Source organism: Ylistrum balloti, unplaced genomic scaffold (genome assembly GCF_031769215.1).
Source record: "Ylistrum balloti isolate Yb309-2 unplaced genomic scaffold, AGI_CSIRO_Ybal_v1 Utg370572, whole genome shotgun sequence".
In the NCBI taxonomy this organism is placed as follows: domain Eukaryota; kingdom Metazoa; phylum Mollusca; class Bivalvia; order Pectinida; family Pectinidae; genus Ylistrum; species Ylistrum balloti.
Window position 1 is genome coordinate 861,634 of NW_026782358.1, and position 21,079 is coordinate 882,712.

The 21,079-nt window shown below is 36.9% G+C and overlaps 1 protein-coding gene across 1 annotated transcript in view; it reads left to right on the top strand.

The window, feature by feature from the left end:
- Window positions 1-4,336: 4,336 nt before the first annotated feature.
- The window catches only part of LOC132556485 (proton myo-inositol cotransporter-like), a 48,164-nt gene continuing 31,421 nt past the window's right edge, over window positions 4,337-21,079 (top strand). Inside the window, exon 1 of the mRNA XM_060220895.1 lies at window positions 4,337-4,778. Coding sequence (XP_060076878.1) covers window positions 4,337-4,778 — 442 coding nt within the window. The remainder of the gene's footprint in view (window positions 4,779-21,079) is intronic.

Here is a 21,079-nt window from a genome sequence, read left to right on the forward strand (position 1 = left end):
AGAGTTCGGATTTATATTGTAACAGATGGCGGACGATGAATGTTAGGTAAAGCGCCTATTGCACACAGAATTAACATCTTGGCGAGAAAATTAATATTAAAAAGTTCATAAATTCCAAGTTATCTAGGTCGACATGCAGAATTGCGAACTTCGAATTGAAAATAATGAGTGATCAATAAGCTTGAAGAAATTTATATATACAGTATATAGATACTGAATTATTGTATATGCCCATCATCGAAGTGTTATGTCAACCTTGGACTTTGGTCTACTAAAGAAAACTTAGAAAGACTTAAAGATTACTTGCTTTTCTATCAATCGTTGACGTCTATAGTATAACCAAACCGTTATAACAATCTGTATCCCTACATTTCAGGAACACAAAATTCGGATCGAGGTTAAAGACTGATTCCTGTCCAAAAATCTCAACTAATTTTAACCAGTTCAAGTGACATGTTATGGGCGAGGCGATTCGCATATGATGTCATCCATTTCTTTTGGCAGCTCTTTATTGAAGATAAATAGACTTGACAATATTTCCCAATAAATTGTTTAACACACGGCTATGTTTATAGAGCAATGATAGCCGAAACAATATATCAATACAGTAAAACGATCTCTTTTTCCGGCCATGAGTTAGTTCATCGTATTGAACTTTGCTCGAGGAAAAACATGAAATACACGTTTTACACTATTTTTGGCAAGATTATGATATGATATTTTTCATAAGTCAAACCACTTTCAAATACAGCTGTTAATGTCTTATAGCTTTTTTAAAGATATAACATGGTCCAGTCCAAGCCTTAAAGACCGCACCAGGAAATATTTTCATATAACTGACAAATCTGAGGTGTATGAGTGATGTAGTTAGGATCGGTTTCATTTTAGAGAATTTTCTTACTTTATATGTACAGATGTATCTACCTCTACTCAACAATTTGTACGATCGCAAAACTCGGGAGAAAAATAATCAGCTGTTTGTGATGTAATCAGATTCAATTCAACCTGAGGGTGAGACTTTTTACAGTGTAATCATCTTACTAAAAGTCTGACATTCTGAAAACAACGATTTTTATCAAGTGCAGACATTTCAAGGGAACCGGAAGTGCTAACATGTAATTTGTCGGTCGACAAAATTCCATTAGAAAGTTCAGTCCAGCATTTATTCTGATTGCCACCAAAATCATTTAAAAGTAATCAAGATTATTGAGCAAGCCTTCCAGCCCTGAATTACTTCAGAACATTTTTTTACGACCCACTTTCAAAATTAAGATTTTCTGCTCCTAGTGAATTGAAACAGACATTATTATGTACGTTTACCTAAAAGTGCCTCCATACTTCTTAGTTTTTAAAAGAAACACTTTATTGATGGTTCGACGCTTTCTCCTAGTCCTGACGTGGATGGTGCTATGTTGTACCAACCACTAAATGTATGGTGTTATGCTCTACCAGTTACTTAATGTATAGTGTTTGACACACATACTACTTCTTTAATTAATCATTAAATGCATAGTAGCACGTTTTAACTAACACTGCATGGATGGCGCTAGGTCACACACATGACATGAGTGGTGCTACGTTTTAATACAAATATTATATACAAACCGTCGTGTCTACGATTTGTTCTTTGTCGAGATACATGTTGATATACTGTGTAAAAGTGATGGTAATTTGACTACAAGGTTGGCTTATAACTTCTCAAAAAGTGCTTATGTTTTTACGCTGATCAATGGCATACAAAACCGTGTACAGTTGTGTCCTTTGTTGGTGATGTCAGGGATGCCGCCATAGTTTTGCACGATGTCAAACTTTGACCCTGACCGCGAGGTCAACTATTGGTAGTCCATGAGCCCTTTACAGAGGTTTATTGTGATCGTTCAGGAACGACAACTCTGGTAGGTATTGATTGTTTATAAGATGATCCTTAAACCACACAATCAAAAGATGGTGCTCTTTGTTACTACTTCTCGCTTTGATGGTCCTATGTTTTATCACCCAGAAAACTGGTCATGAAATTTGTCGCAAATGAACTAGATGGTGTGACTTATCTCCACATACTGACCGGATGGTGTGACTTATCTCCACATACTGACCGGATGGTGTTACGTATCTCCACATACTGACCGGATGGTGTTACGTATCTACACATACTGACCGGATGGTGTTACGTATCTCCACATACTGACCGGATGGTGTTACGTATCTACACATACTGACCGGATGGTGTTACGTATCTCCACATACTGACCGGATGGTGTTACGTATCTCCACATACTGACCGGATGGTGTTACGTATCCTCACATACTGACCGGATGGTGTTACGTATCTACACATACTGACCGGATGGTGTTACGTATCTCCACATACTGACCGGATGGTGTTACGTATCTACACATACTGACCGGATGGTGTTACGTATCTCCGCATACTGACCGGATGGTGTTACGTATCTCCGCATACTGACCGGATGGTGTTACGTATCCTCGCATACTGACCGGATGGTGTTACGTATCCCCGCATACTGACCGGATGGTGTTACGTATCTCCGCATACTGACCGGATGGTGTTACGTATCTCCGCATACTGACCGGATGGTGTTACGTATCTCCGCATACTGACCGGATGGTGTTACGTATCTCCGCATACTGACCGGATGGTGTTACGTATCTCCACATACTGACCGGATGGTGTTACGTATCTCCACATACTGACCGGATGGTGTTACGTATCTCCACATACTGACCGGATGGTGTTACGTATCTCCACATACTGACCGGATGGTGTTACGTATCTCCACATACTGACCGGATGGTGTTACGTATCTACACATACTGACCGAATGGTGTTACGTATCCTCACATACTGACCGGATGGTGTTACGTATCTCCGCATACTGACCGGATGGTGTTACGTATCTCCGCATACTGACCGGATGGTGTTACGTATCTCCGCATACTGACCGGATGGTGTTACGTATCCTCGCATACTGACCGGATGGTGTTACGTATCTCCGCATACTGACCGGATGGTGTTACGTATCTCCGCATACTGACCGGATGGTGTTACGTATCTCCACATACTGACCGGATGGTGTTACGTATCTCCACATACTGACCGGATGGTGTTACGTATCTCCGCATACTGACCAGATGGTGTAAAGTATTCCTACACATTGAGAGGGTTGTGTTACAGTTTCCCACATAATTACCGGATGGAGTTACGATTTTTTTTAATCCGTTTTGAGACAAGATTATTAGAAACAGTGAAAACGAATTTCTGAACTTTCCATGGAAATTTTCTTTTCTATACCTACGAAGATCATTAACAGTATTATATGCAAATTGGCTGCCATTCGTTCAACGGATGACACAAATAAAAGAAAAATGCTTGATTCGTCGTCTACATTATTTTATTGATTTATTTTAAATTTATTTTATTTTTTTGTCAAATTCTACACTATTTCATGTGTATATATATCAAGTGTGTTTTTTCATCCTTGGCTTGGTCGTCTTTGTCGCCTTGGTGTTAATTAACGTATATAAATAATTCACCGTTCTATGGATTTAAGTAGATTTGCATACAGAAAAACTACACAGGTGTGGCTTTATGCTTTATTTGACAAATAGTTTTAAACTACAGAACATATATAACTATACATAAACAGATACATCGTCCTACATCCCAAACACGTATACCTACACATTATAACGACACATATATATTATGATAGCCATTCTATAAGTTGTTCTTACACGTAATGAGCCAATCAGTGTTCCTCTCCTTCGTACATTTATTGGCATCACAAATCCACGGCACACAAGGGAGATAATTAGCCATGCTAAAAGCTCCAAGAGTTCAATTAGAGTAGTGGAAAAATTATTGAATTATTTAGCAAAGAAGCAATGGTTTTTACATTTCAAAGCTTGTAGGTTATGTATAATGATACAACATAAACACGGCCGTAATGAATCGATAGATCGTTTCTTCAACAGACCGTCTAATTAGGCCTTTTAACCAGTCTGTGTGGACCAAACCCTAAATTGGTTACGGTCATCATTATTTTCTCTGACGTCACTAGTGATTTTGGTCTATAACAAAATGGTTTTCTCTGTGCTCGATTTATACCGTCGATCGCGATCGATCATGGCTCTCTATACGACAGAGAGTTTCAGTCACTTGTGGATTGCCAATGCTGGTATTGATCAAATTGTCCCCCTTGACGCGACAATGCAATCACGACCAACAGAGAACAGTAGCTCTCACAGTAAAAGGGACACGCGGAGGATGTAGCATCGGGGTTGACAACATCGCCAGGTGCGCTTCTTACAAGGCATCATGAGTACGAAATCAAACGGGAGTGCCAATGGGGGCCGACCCCGCTCCCTCTACGAAGAGTCGGAAGAGGAACGACACGAACTTAAACTAGACAGTATAATATCGAAACCAAAAACGCCAACTTTTGTGTACGTGTTGACATTTTTCTCGGCCCTAGGAGGATTCCTGTTCGGGTATGACACTGGTGTCATATCAGGGGCTATGATTTTGCTGAGGAATGAATTCAATTTGTCGTCTGTTTGGCAGGAACTTATTGTCAGCGTCACCGTCGCTGCTGCCGCCGTTTTCGCCCTAATAGGTGGTTGTTTAAATGACCGGCTTGGGCGTAGGCCTGTGATAATGATGGCCAGTATAGTGTTTACCATTGGGGCAGTTTGCATGGCAGTTGCTGGGGATAAGTATCTCTTACTTACCGGAAGGGTGATCGTGGGAGCTGGCATAGGTATGTACTATCATATATATAAAAGATGTAAACTAAACACTTTTCATTGTTATAGAATTTATTGAGATCAGTATATGCACGTGGTGTGTCGATATCTCAAAACTGTATTATTTCGATTTTATGCCGAAATGGTCTGTGGCTATATATGAGAAGTTGGATTGTAAACAATGGCTTGATAGAATAGTTTAAAAGCACTTCTATGTTTGTTTTTTATGATTGTTTAACATTAGTAAAAACATCAAAAGGACACGGATTTCGATTGTGTTCCAAGCTTCAGGAATGCTATGTATTTTTTTATTTATCTTTTTTTCTGTTATATACTTTTATGTATATATATCCGCGACCACGGTTACATAAGATGAAGATGATGGATGCCGGCTACCCAACAATGCCTCAATATTCTCGGCAGAAGCGCGAGCAATCTACCTCGCCATTGAATATATTCTAACAAACAAAGTAATGAAAGCTGTTTTCATATCAGACTCTCTTTCTGTATCACAAGGTCTTAACAATAGAAATATCGACAATATTTCCATTCGTAATACATTAACGCTATACCATGGACTTACCTAAAACCTTCATATTGTTTTGTTGGGTTCCTAGGCACATGGGAATGCCAGGCATTGAAAAATCATATCGTGCTGCAAAGACAGCTTTATCGTTTCCACCTTTTGTTTTCAAACTTCATTTTACTGATTTTAAAACATGTATTGAACAGCTGAGTGACAAGACGAATGAAATCGATATACCGATAATGAATTATATTCAGTAAAACTTATCATCGGTGAATGGTCTCCATGCTATAGAGACAACCATCGAGACGAAGTTGTCCTTGTTCGTCTTCGGATGGGCCATACTTATCATACAAAATCATATATGCTGAAAGGCCCAGATTATCTTAGGTGTGTAGCATGTGATAAGTCATTCACAGTTGAACTTTTTTTGGATTGCCATGACCTTCTGCCTCCTTGAGAATTTTTGATCTAAAGACCCTTTTTGAAACTGTTCAGATTTATAAAATTCTAGGTTATCTGAAAGTTGTTGGCCTATATTATGAGACGTGACTTACCATTTTAATCTTTTGTGATAGTATAACCATTTAACATTTTTAGAACTTGTCTTTTACCTGTTAGTTTGTTTGATGCTATTTCCTTTTCGGATCGCTGTGTTTTTCACCGGTTGATGGCCCTAATAACCATTTATGTGTTGACGGCCCGTTAAAAACGTAAAAATATCAATTTATATTACTTAATTTGTGATGAAATTTGGTTTCCGGACGATTCTGATGTATAATCTATGTCGTGACGTCTTGAATCTCACGTCATTTTCTTTTTTAATACATTCACTTAAACAAATCGAATATGTATACTTAATTTGCAAGCAGAGACAATCGATTTCAAGAATAAATGCATTTAAAAAACCATTTCACTTACACTGAGACATGGACCCTACTTTTAACCTGGTCGAAGAATTTCATAAAATGATAAACGCAAATGAGTTACAAGAGATGAAGATTTAATTTCCGTCTGAATCGTATGACGGTATAAGGTAAATGGGGTCATATTTTCACCTTACACCGGCGTGATCTGCAGCTTTTAGAATGTGCGTGTTCACCATTTCACCTCATGCTGAGATGTCAGGCAATATATATCATATGCTCAATCAATTCTTTGGGATGCAGTTAAGGTACAATTTTCGTAGTAACTTTATGTGTAAAGACACGTCATTTGATGTTAGAACATGAATTCTTTGGAAATACATAGCCACGGGAGCATAAAATCACACTTTCAAGACGTATCGAAGTTTGAGCGAAGTCGTACAGGTGAAATGCTGCCGTGAATTTTTAACACTGGAATAGCAAAATGGCATCAAGATGACAAAAAGCATGATTTTTATCATTGATAAGAAGATTGTATTAACTATATCCATACGCTTCTCTCTCATACTGTTCTGTAGTGTTCGCTTACAGCATTTACACGTATAGCATAAATAATAGCGAGATGCGAGAACTGCGTCGTCTTCAAGTACACGTGCACCGTATGATTATAGTAATATACTTGGCGTGTTTTGTGTCATCGAGGCGCCCCGTCAGTCAATATCAGAAAAATCTGTGCGATTTATTTAATTATAGACTATTCTTGGCTACAAATATACTTATTTTTCATCAGTTAACTGAATAAAGGTTTCGAAACTTTCTCAAATTATTTATTCATAAATACAAAATAAACGTAATCAAAGACAGAATTTTATTATTAATGAAAGGGAAATTGACTTAAACCAACCAGTAGTGAGTTTTGAGATTTTGTTGTGATTGTAGAACAAGCAGCGAGCTGGAACACTGAACAACTAGAACACACCGACATCTCTATAAAAAGCGCGCGCCCGTATCGACACGTGCAGAAATATGACCTTGATGTTAGAATTTGGGAGAGTGTAGGGGTTAGTTTTCAGTTATGAATTAATGACAAACACTGGATCTCTTTTAACTGTAACATTGCTTCCAATATGGAGTTCAGCAGGTACTTTCGCGACATGACAGGCGGTCTAATCCGGATTTGTTACACAGTGACTCACGTATAATTTGATAGTTTACAAAGTAAATATTTGCAGTATTACAATCAAATCTACGATTAAAAATCCCATTTCTAGCGAATACCGTTCATTACTATTTAGACGAGTTTAACCGTCAATGCAAGCCGCAAATGGAACCTTCTGAATACAAATTTAATCTTGATGAAAATAACTTGAAGCTCGATTATGTAACTTTATATGTACATCAAGGAATCATTAAAACTTTAGGAAAGCAAAAAACTATTTCATAATATCAAAACAAAAATACCATAATGACAGATGAATATACCATATTATTTGTCAACAGAAACATAGTTAAAACTACCTTAAAGTAATCCATTTCATAAACATTACCTGTACATAAAATGTATCCAGATTCATTTATGCATTTTATAGTCATTGAACTTCTACATAAATGCCAGGATCACTTTATTGTTATTGTCAACACAGATATCTATCATTTCAAATAGATTAAAAGACATTCTTCTTTAGTAAAATATTACATTGAAACGATGATGTCAGTTCGCAGAAATAAATGTACGCGAAATTTATATGGATGGACAGAATACTTGGCAAGTGAATGATTGGTAAAGATGATTAAAGAAGGCGATAAAGATTTTTTTATTTGTTTATTTCCTTTATTTTTCATTAAAGTTTCCTTTCCACTGGAGTAATTTGTTTGATGTAGAAACCCGATAATGTTAATTGGGTTTTTTCTAATAGATAATCATTACGTGGTATGTCCCGGATAGATTTATATCTTTTTTTACTGATCAAACTTATAATGTCTAAAAACATCTCACAAATTACTTCTATATATCAAACAGAAGATGATTAAGTAAAAACATCCTGATGGGACAAAAGGAAAATACAAAGGTCCCAGTATAAACGTATTGATTTTTACCATGACTTACCGTGAATCATTCATGAAAGTGCTTGGTTGCTTTCTGTCCTGGTCGACTATGTACTCGTGTAGTATGAATGTATATTGTACATCAGTGAGCCACAAAGTGCTCGGTAATCGTGTACTGCACAGATTGAAAAACGCTATTTATCGCTTATAATTACAGTGTAAGCATATCTTATGTAATAGTCTGGGTTCCCCCTCCCTCTCTCGGGTAACATGCACATGCTGAATGCTTCTACAGAGAATCTCGGAATACATTGATACACTAAACTCTATTGACAAAATAGACATCAGAAATCAGTAGAATTATGCATAAACTTGATATCACACCATCAACTCAACTCCATTGAACAACAAGCGGGAGGCCGCTGCTGCTGTCCAACCACAACCACAAAGGACGGTCTGTAACAAGTAAGGACAATCGCGCCACATTTACCGGGCTTTTCTACTGAGGTGTCGCTTTGCCACGAGTGATGAATATTGCCGTGATTTGTTACAGGATGGTTGTAGAATAGTAAAGGTTTATTAACAATCACCATGATTTAAAATACATTCACAGAAAACAATCGAGGCTTGCTGATATATCCTTCTATTATTCTGGAGTTATTTTTAGAAAAATAATATTTTACGGTTTGAATTGGAACAATTGGAACGTTAGAAGAGAAACATAAAGGATATTCGCCATATTGAAAATATGGTAGGATGATCCTCAACTAACTCATCTACTGCATGTTTATGTACGATGTTTTTTCAATGTCATGTGACAAATCAATGAATTCTCCGGTTCCATTAATCCAGACGCGGAAATCCAGAGCGAGAATACAACTTTGTCGATTATGACCGACAATATATAAATTCTTTTATCTGAAGTAATGGATTCCAAAATCAATCAATCACTCTTGCTATAAATCCTTGCTTGCTCTGATACTGCTATCGAAGTCTAGAATTAATACCAAAACGATTTCCCTACACAAATTACTTCAAATATTTCGTTTTAATATCAATACCTTATTTGAACCAGTAGACTCATATCATGGGCAACAAAATTGTATTCTGTAATTAAGACCAAATATACCTTATAGCTCCCTTTCTTCCTCGACCTAAACCTGAAGGAGACGAAGCGACAACCGTTGGCGAAAGGTTATACATCGCTTTCGCATTCTCGCTCACTTACCATCATCCATCCGTTGCATCACGAGGATATTGCCTGCACCCATTTAACGTTGTAACATTCTTTCTCTGCCCATTTGTTCCTTTGCCATCATGATTTTGCTTTCTTGTCCCTTCACTCCCACGCTATAGTGTTCGGCCTCCTCGCCCTTTCGTTCCTACGCCATCATGGTTTCGCTTTTTGCCCCTTAGTTCCCATGCTATCCTGGTTTTTTTTCTTCCTCTCCCCTTCCTTCCTACGCTATCGTGCCTTTGTTCTCGTAGTTTTGCTATTAAGACCCTTCGCTCCCCATTCGCTTCCTCGTTATTGTGTGTTTCTTTTCCTCTCATTACGTTTTATGCTGATTCGTCCCTCTCGTATTTAAATCGAGACTGAAAAGGATGATTAAAACTTGATGACACATTTGTATTGTACGGAACAGGGCGTGCTGTGATGACGAGAAGTATTTCTTTTAAAATCAAGATTTGACTAACGGCTGATGAAGAGAATCTATAGAGTGGTGGTGTCGTTGTTACCTGTTTTGACGAGACACCGTATGTTAAGAAATTGTTTAACGACATTTCTGACCTGTTTGATCTGTACTTCTCTTACAGGGAACCAGTATAATCCGTAAAACCTGGATATTTGTTCGCTTCTGAGACAGATTCTCTTCAAAGTGTATCACCAGTCCTAGTCTTACCTCATGCGACCTAGAGTTTTACTGTTGTTCAGGAATGAGTAATTATCTGATATTGAGCAGTACCTATAGTCTTAAAGTTATCTAGTCGATCGGCCTTTTGGGAGATGAACGAGCGATGTGTTCGTACTGTGTCTAATGATTGGCGAAGGTTGGCCGTTTTCTTCAGTTAAGCACGAGTCAGGACGTATACGTCTTTAAGCTAACTAGTGGATCGGTCTTTTGGGAGATGACTTAGCGATGAGTACGTACTCTATCTAATGACCAAAGAAGGTCGGGCGTTTCTTTTACAGTAAAGCAGGAGTCAGAAAGTATACATACTCTCAAGGGTATTTCAACCCAGTGTTAGGAAACGTCTGAAAACGTCACGTTTTTGTGTTACGGAAGCCATATATAATAGAATTAATTCTAGTACAGTATTTGTATGTACCTAATACCTGCAGTTAAGAATACTACAAGTTGTTTGAAATATCGTATTTCTATTGTAGCTTGTCAAACGTGACGAGACATGAGGGCGAAGAATTAACCCTACAATACATGTAGGTGCTGTCGTTTTGAAATAAGGAAGACATATGAACGACTTTCTTCTTTTAAAACGACAGGAGACATCGAGTCGAAAGTGTCTATAGGTCTCCATATAGGGGTATTCACGGGCTAGGCACTTGTAGTATCAGGTTAATGAGTCCTTATATCACCCGTATCTCACAATGATCCATGCCGGATATGAATCTTAATCTAGTTATATTTTACTGCCTGTATAATTATTGTACTTATGACGTCATGACATTTAGGAAAAATATGTACTTTTATTTCATTTGTTTTGGGATAAGACACTTCAAGGTCTATATGATGAGTGTCATTTTATAGAGACTACAAGAAGAAGAAGGTTGTTTAAGCTGAAACGATATAAGGATCGTAAGCATAGCCGACTGGAATACTAGTTAATGAATATGTAGGCTGGCATTGAATGGAGTATGAATCTTATGTTCCTTATAGCCGACTATTTTCACGGGATAATATGTTTACGATTTCGCGGGTTATTTTTATGATCGCGAAATTTTGATTAAAAAAATATTAAGACGCGTGAAAATATTGTCCGCGATATAAAAAGTTGAAAGCATTATTTATCGTTACCAACTTACCATAGTGTTCAAGTTCCAACTCGGTCACCACCTCTTACTCGTGAGTAAACAATTCAAAACGAGTGAAACAGAGGACCTCGTATATGATACCTACATATGGTCTATTATATAAAAATACTTACATTAGTAAGAATAAATTGTGATCAAATCTTGTTGAATTATGCTGCTATTTTGACAACTATAAATGTGGAAAAGGGAATTCCCCGTAAACGACTCGGAACAAAGAACGTATCAAAACGTATATTAAAGCGTATAAAGCAGATCAGAACAGAATGAATTATTTATGTGATTTCTACAGGTAAGTTGGAAACGTGAGATGAAGATTAATCAATAAAATGAGTACAGTCCAGTGTATATTGTATGACGTCTTGTGTCATACCAACTTCAATTTATAACCTGACATACTGGGATACGGTCTGTATATGTGTTTGTATCGATTGTACTAGGAGTATTCTTAAGTATTTGAAAAAAAAATTGACCCTATCCCAGAAGGGGAGAGCTGTCCTGAATTGGAAGATTTATTAGGCGTAAATGTTTTACGTGAAGTTAACGTATGTGTCTGCCAGGAGATGGAAAAACCGAAACCATTATCATCTACAAAAAAAGAGGGGAATGCTGCAGGACTACAGAACATTTTACGTGCATAGCTCGTCTGTTTGCGAAAATTTGATTTTAAGTTAGCGCTACATCGCGAAAACGTGAATTCATGAAAATTAAAATTTCTTGATTTTTATAAAAATTGCGAAAATTTTCGCCCACGAAAAACACCGGATATACAGTATGTCGTTTAACAGTGTATCTGTACCATTATTTAACAATGATATCTTACTAACAGTTACTAAGGTAATAAAAATATTGATACCCTCCCTCCTCCGCCCCTTAAACTCAGCAGACTCCGATTTCTTGGGCTCCTACGAAAACATACATCCGTATGAAATTTGATACCATGATTCTTCTGGGTAGTGTCCCCTTAACAGGAAGTCTCCGTTTTTATGTGTCCATCAGCGAGCAAGCCCTTGTTAGAAAGCAAATGCAAGTCATTGATTTTCGGTCTCAATGCAATATTGGATAAAGCCTACATTTTTGTTAAGTCAACTGCATAACGACACTTATTACACTAAATCTCCTTCAATTTAAAACCGTCTACATCCTAAGATGCAGGCAACAATTGAGCTAGACCGGAATATGGCACATTACCTTTCGCCAAGAGATCTACCGTTGTTTAGAAGTCCCGCCACAATGCAATGACTATCTTTTCTTCGGTTATTACTAATTTTTTCAGGAAAGAAACAACTAGAAAAAATTAACTTATATTCTCTTTTAAACCAATACTAATTATAGTATTTATATACTATTGAAGATGTGAAAATAACGTTTACTTTTTCTTATCAAGCTGGCAATACTTTTCTTGTCACTTTGAAATCGATACACCCAAAACCAAACAGTGCATCCATGTCTATCTTCTAGGTTGCTGTTTCCGGGAGATATAATAGTGACCGAACAGATCAATTTTCGCTCGTGTGAAATGTTTTAAATCTTTAGATTGCTTTAAACATGTCTGAGATTTACTTTACTTACGCTTGAATCCGCCTCGCAATTGATCAACTAGCTAGCTATTTCAAGCCAAACAGCAAAACCATGACATTCGCTGTAAACGATCGGAAGAATTCGGACACAAACGCTTACTCGCTTTGACCAAAAAGTGTGCGGGTTTATGATATATTTATATCCTTAAATCACTCCCTTTTAATACCGATGTGTTTACCTTTGTTGGTAAGACATCGGACTTATTCCATCTCTGGTAATGACAGAAGTGTGAGGTGCGAATCCAATCCTGGGTCGCTTTATGTATCTCGCGAAGCTTAAATCATGAATGGTCCTGTCAAGGTTGCACCCTTGGACAAGACGCCTTACTTCAATTGCTCTGGATAACATACAACGAGTCTCCAGCATGGTGTTCAGCGACATGGCTACAATCAAATAAATGCAGACTCTGTCTTAAAAATCAGCCTGGTTGTTCATGGAGCGATAATAACAGAAAACAAACCAACCAATTACTCAAGAGGGTTTTGAAAGAAATGTATTAGGATGATTGTATATACAGTTATCAGCTGTGTACTCGGCACACACCAGGTGTGTCTGTCAAAATCAGTGAAAATAAACTGTTTCGCGGAGAGAAAAAAAATTATTTTATTAGCTTCTCACACAAGGCCCGACTCTACCAGAAATCATCGACTTTCCAATAAGTGTTGTGCCTCAGCCAGAAGCCAATAAATATATGACGTCACACAGAGTTATCCTCCCTCATAGAAATTACAAAAAACGCGAGAAATTGGCATCGCTAGACATGTTTTGTTAAACTGGTTGTCTTCGTGATGACTAGACCAGTGTTCGTTTGATTTCCCAACACACATAACTACTGAAACACTTCAGTGGTCAAAGTATTGTGTACCACGTTCGAATTCATTATCTCTTCGACACATAGACACAAGTATATTCAATTTCCCATAGAAACTTAACAGTTATCGGTACAACAACGGTTAGTTTCCGGCGAACCTACAGGCAGTGTCCGGCACATCACCGGACAATTTCCGGTACAATTAATTGGCTCTTAGAATTCGAACAAAGTCACGCGCCACATTTTCCAAACATTGAAAGCGTTATAAAAACATTAAATGTTTTATGAATGAACTCACTTTTATTGAACGAACAATGTACGTTGATAAGTCAACACATGAATAACTGACAAACCAGTTGTAGGTAAGATCGATACATATCGACCAGTCTGGACTGTGATTCCTAACGGGCCCTTACTTAGATGACCAATTATCGGTAATGACTCTGTAATAATACACAGGGCGCGTAATGTTGGACATTTTGATAGTACACATGTTACTAAAATTAACTTGTATATTGACATACTATTTATTACATAGACATAACTATTATGAAATATTCACCATACCTGCACTAATACAATAACGCATTGGGAGTTACGTCATATGATTGCTCTATGTCCCGCCGTTTCTTTTCTTTTTTCATTCTCTCTGTCTACACTAATATAACCCTGTCTTAATCTTTGGTTTCTTAGAATACGGCGGTGTCAGTGATACATTTCCTGTCAGACTTCTGCCCAGTCAGACTTTCCTCTCTGAATAAGGGCCCGGCATGAATAAAGCAAAGACTACACTATATATGTCCCTACACTTCTTACTCCAATCCCTCCTGGGTCTTAAAATAGAGACGGACAATAAACATTTACATGGGATTTCTAATCAATTATTCTACTCGTTCCGTTCGCTGTTGTGGAAGAGCTTGCTATCAAGGCTGCCAATTAACCTTCAATTACTAATTAGGACAATGGTGTTCTAACACTGGTCGATTTTCAGATGCGCGGGAAGGCAGACGTTCCCAGTAAATCATTATACAGAACATTTTCTAACGCAATAACGAAAGGAAAACCCGCCTTTAATTGGTGTCGAAGTACATCGGATGTAGCTCTCACTGAAGGTGACATTTACATTTCTAGTCAATCTTCAGATCCTCATTATAACACAGAATGGAATACAATTGTTCAAACGACAATAGTCATGTAGCAACGTTCTGGTTTATTTTGATATATCGTAAGATATGTGTGACATTAATAGGACTATTAAGATACGGGGAAGCATTAAATTGATTTTTTTGTCATGCTTTTTTATGGGGGACTATATATAGATTTACCTATGTCCGTCCGTCCGTCCGTTCCGTGGACGCTTCCCGTTCTGAATAAATGTAATATCTTGAGAACCTCTTAAGAAATTTGATTTATATTTACCCAATATTATCATAACGTCAATTCTCTACACCCAATGATATCATGGTGGTCGTCAGTCAGGGTGAAAGGGTCACATTTGACAGCATTTACCATACAATGATACATATATTCATAGACACATAGACATTTATGTCTTACAGATAAGTTAACGACCGATAGACAGTCGAACCAATATCGTTTAATCTTACCTTTTACCAGCCAAGTCTGTCTGGAGACGACAGATCAAATTTTCGATGTATGTGCGTGCCCTTTCGCAATAAAAAAGAATTTATACCAAATTTATAGATTTATTCTAACTGAAAGTGTCCTTTTGGTGAAATATCGAAAGCTAGAAACACCAAGCAGGATAGCCAAAATCAGCAATGCACTTATCCAAGGTAATAAGTAGTTGTTCCATTAAAAATGCTGGAAGAATCAGCATCTCTCATTTCAATGATTGTCCCGAGCTAAGAACTAATTGCTTGGACTGGTTAACAGCCCAGGACCCAAAAAGAGATGGTGTAAAGGCCGACATAACGAAGAAAAATGTCGAAGAATAGTGAAAAAATGATAAAGGTTGAAATTTCATCGGTTTCGTCCTATACATTTACACAGAGAGTAATGTGTTTAAAGGCTATTAGTCTTGGTCTAGTTCCTTTATCGTGATTGACTTTGCACAAAATATCGCCGGAATAGCGTTCAGGAGTATCAAAACACGCCAACCATAAGCCCATGAGACGGAAGCTATGTTCACAGGGAATGGATTAAGTAGACTAATACCCACATATACAGAAGATGTGTAGGACTTTGACAAATATGATCGAAAATAGTCAACACGCTGAGATATGAAATGGTAGCTGTATTGAAGTAACATAACCCATTAGTTGTCGGCTTGTTTCATTGCGTACCGTCCGACAATCAGTGTAAGAATTTTCATGTCTACTGCATGAAGTAATATAATTATCTATATTGCTTTGGTTTTATTTTTTTATCAAATACTGTCTATTAGCTCAGCAGAAGACGTGTATGTCCTTTTGGCGCAAAAATAATGTCAGCTCCTTTAATGCACAAAGGTATGTCTGGGGTTTTTTCGCTGAAAGATATGTCCAGACTTTTGATACACAACGATATGAATTTTCTTTTGACATAATCCGTATCTATGTAAATATGCTAAATATCTTAAGAAGAAATGAAAGTTTTACATCATGTGAATTTCAGTGTTTTAACTTTTCTATATATATATATAACGACTATAATACATGTTCTCTTGCCATTCAAATGCAGGCTTATTCTATTGGCGCACAAAGATATGCCAGTACTTTTGGCACATAAATGTAACCATATTTTTACCGCACACATGTTTGATTGGCGTACATAGACAACAACTTATTTTGCACTCAAAGAAATGCCAGCTTTTTACGTGCGCAAATATTTGTCTGATTTATTGTATGAGGTTCTTAACTCTTCTCAAACAATGTTTAAAAACGTATAAATGAAGAGACAATATCTCTTGAATCAAAGTAACTTTATAATGTGTGAACGAGCAAATCCATTTTGATGCAACGTCATGGCCCCCTTACAACCAAAATGGTGGTAAAGGTCACATCTTCCCCTTGATGCAACGTCATGGCCCACTTAACAACCAAAATGGTGGTAAAGCCACATCTTCCCCTTCATGCAACGTCATGGCCCACTTAACAACCAAAATGGTGGTAAAGGTCACATCTTCCCCATGATGCAACGTCATGGCCCACTTAACAACCAAAATAGTGGTAAAGGTCACATCTTCCAGGATGCAATTGGAAGCAGAAACAATTTTGTCTTTCCATGAACTGAGCTGAAATTACATGTACATTACCAACTGGCTGGATCAGGTTTTCGTTACTTAAGTACAAAAATATACCTTGTGTAGACCGGTAAGACAAAGCTTTCTACTACTCCAGTGCCTGTAATAGAACGTCTGCCTCCAAGATCATTTAATTTTGTTTTACTTTCTAAGATTTTCCATTATCTACTACGGATATTCAATATTGGGATTCCATACAGCAAGCATTGGAATGGAAATGCTTCTTGTAGAACAATTAATGGCATGCGCTGAATTGATATTGCATGGTGAATGGTTTTGTTTTGATAGTAAAAGGACGTTTGTTTTTTTTTCTCTCTCTCGTTCAGTTTCCTGATAAATATCATCGATCCATGAAGTCCGTGCCCTCTTTCATTCGAAACTTTTGTCTACCGTCATATTTTATTTAGTACATGTATGCATCGATCACAGGTAAATAAACAAATAAAGAATTTCTGCATTTGTGGCATTGAATATTGATCTGTGTATAGGGGACCCTTATCAAGTGTCACATATAGCATCGGATATCCGAAATAAAAAAGTACGTAGATGGAATTACACTTGAATTTCCTCGGCCATTAAATTTATCATATAACGTCAATGAAATTGATAATGTTGACGGAAAAAAGGTGTCCATAGACTCTTGTTATTGTATTATTCACATTTTAAAAAGTAAACATCTATTGTTCTTTCAACATTGAATTTATTGTCTAGATGTACAGTAGAGTTAAAGTAAAATAATTTCTCATTCTGACGAGTGATAAATGACAGCAACGTCTTAAATCTGCAGTGATCATTTTTACTGAAGAGTGAAATCGCATATGTTACAAAAATGCTTATGATCAGACAGCTGATTAACGTTTGTTGCGCTGAGTTCATTTTTTATTGAATGTGTTTTTAAGAAACAAGACTACATCAATGGCAAATTGGCGTTGAATATTTCTCTGTAAAGGCTATTTGTCACATTGGCTCTAACGTTGTGAACTATGTGGATGTAAGGTCCATTATAACACAAAATTTCTATTATATTTTGACAGATAATTTCATAGTCATTATTATAAGGTACACAATGTATCATTACCTCTCAGTTGTTTGAAATCACATCATTACTTACAAAATTCTTCATCGTTGTCTGTTGATCATCTTTTCCCGAACGGTATCAATTTGGATCCTCGCACCTGGTTTGATACCGGAAGTGACGACTTTTAATATGTCCCATTCTATTAATAGGCACTCGTACTCTTGTAGTCAAACCAACACACGGAAAAGAAGTTCTTAATCACGCTTTGTCAAAATAAAAACAAATATTTTGGAATCGTAAATCAACAAACCAGATATCAAGATCAACGTTCGGAATCGGAACTATTAAAGTACAAAATGTGAACCATTTTTACCGGGACCTTTTCTATCAAATGATGTTTAAACATGACGTTTGTGCGCTAAAAAATCACATATAACTCTGCTTCAATATTAAGAATATTAAGATCATATCAGTTTGTTAAAACAGATGAAAAATCTGCGAAGTGCAACAGAAATACCGGACTCAACAACTGGGCTAAAGAGGGCTGAGCGTATTATACTGAAATTATCAAACAGTAAAATACATTTACACATTTGCGTATACATGAAAAACCTTTGGAAAGCACCAGTTTATTGTCTTCAAAGTGATATATCAAAACTCAAAATTTTACATATTCAAATGTTTGGGACAATTTTATCTGGAACTCAACAAACTGGTCTCTTTCACCCTGTGGGGTCCTTATCGCATCTTTATTCCATTTGTGACATCATAATTGCAATGCCAGAAACAAAAAACCGTTTCCCGTAGATCAGCTCTAAACTTTTTAGCTTTGCTTCAAATACGCTAAAATCCTTTATCAACAACGGAATCAATATTTAAATGAATTCTATAGAGTTGCTGCTTTTAAATTTCCAGAATCTCTCATATAAACGACACGCTTAAAAGCCTGCATTGATCCGTTTCATGGTGTGAATCCATGTTATGATAGGAAATGCTGTTATCGTTTGACAATTTCGATATCTTTAACTCGTGTTAGATTGGCATTAATGCAAATAACCTAGATTTCAAGTCAATAATGCATGTCAAACGTGTAACACTATCCGGAAAAGAGTTAGTGCATGACGCAGTCTTTTGTAAAAAGAATATCTCAGCATTTTGTGACATCACAGCGTAAATTTGTGTATACGTCCTTACCGAATGCCAGTGGGGACGGTTGATTCTATCGCAAATGTGATTAAACTTTGATTTGTATTGATCGGCTACGAGAGGTCTTTGATGCGGACAGTGATAAATGTGTTTTGATATGCGACAATAGCATTTTGTGATGGATTGTATCTGTTCCTGGCATAAAACGTTCCTCACGTTGGCAGACACGTACAAACTGTGAACATTAGTTTGGGTTACAGGCTAAAAGACTATATATATATTGATTTTCAGCTACAGTTCATCAGCAAAATGGAGGGAAGATATTTTACCCATATTCGAACACATATGATCCCAAGTGACAATACGTCAATCCTTTTCTTATCTCCATAAAGTGATGTATGTCACATTGGTTTGTAAAAATGAACAAATGGGATTGGACATGTTATGTTAATTTAAGACTATTTCGGCACTTTTAGATCTGATATCAATCGTAAACCAACGTGTTTTGAAACCAAACAAGTGGCGTGATTAATTAGATGTTGTCCTCCTGCTGAGTCAGAGTGCAGATATTCAATGTATATCATTCTATCACGTGACAGGAAATAGGGCAACGAGACGCGAGAGACAAAACCACAAACAGCTACAAGAAACACAAGTTCGGAACACCTGTCTGAATTATTGCTTTCAGTCTGACGGTGTAGCGATTTTTGCCTCCTTAGCGATCCCTTGTATTTGCCTCCTCTTTCTTTTGACGTGTTTTGGATCTCTCATCCGATATGTCTTTTGGTCTTTTATTGTTCGTTTTTATCTCCCTCCTGATTCGGGTCTCTTGAATTTAGGTAAATCGCACTTCTATTGTAATGTGCCTGTTATCGTTAATCTCCTACCATTGAGTTTGGCTTTTGAAACGTATGACTGTAATGTTTTACACGATCTCCTTGTTATGATTTGTTTGTCACAGTGTTCAGACCTTTCTCATAAAGTAAATTTAAACAGAAGCATTAATGTGTCAAAATCGATACAATTTCAAAGATTTTTGTCAAACATGTTTTGAGCCTATCATCATTAATAATTCATAATGGTAATACCATTATTGTATGTGACAACATTGTCTGGTGTAACGAGTTACCATTATTGTATGTGACAACATTGTCTGGTGTAACGAGTTACCATTATTGTATGTGACAACATTGTCTGGTGTAACGAGTTACCATTATTGTATGTGACAACATTGTCTGGTGTAACGAGTTACCATTATTGTATGTGACAACATTGTCTGGTGTAACGAGTTACCATTATTGTATGTGACAACATTGTCTGGTGTAACGAGTTACCATTATTGTATGTGACAACATTGTCTGGTGTAACGAGTTACCATTATTGTATGTGACAACATTGTCTGGTGTAACGAGTTACCATTATTGTATGTGACAACATTGTCTGGTGTAACAAGTTATCATTATTGTATGTGACAGCATTGTCTGGTGTAACAAGTTATCATTATTGTATGTGACAACATTGTCTGGTGTAACAAGTTATCATGATTGTATGTGACAGCATTGTCTGGTGTAACAAGTTATCATGATTGTATGTGACAACATTGTCTGGTGTAACAAGTTATCATGATTGTATGTGACAACATTGTCTGGTGTAACAAGTTATCATTATTGTATGTGATAACATTGTCTGGTGTAACGAGTTACCATTATTGTATTAGACAACATTGTCTGGTGTAACGAGTTATCATTATTGTATGTGACAACATTGTCTGGTGTAACGAGTTACCATTATTGTATGTGACAACATTGTCTGGTGTAACGAGTTACCAGTTATTCTATGTGACAACATTGTCTGGTGTAACGAGTTACCATTATTGTATGTGACAACATTGTCTGGTGTAACAAGTTATCATTATTGTATGTGATAACATTGTCTGGTGTAACGAGTTACCATTATTGTATGTGACAACATTGCCTGGTGTAACGAGTTACCAGTTATTCTATGTGACAACATTGTCTGGTGTAACGA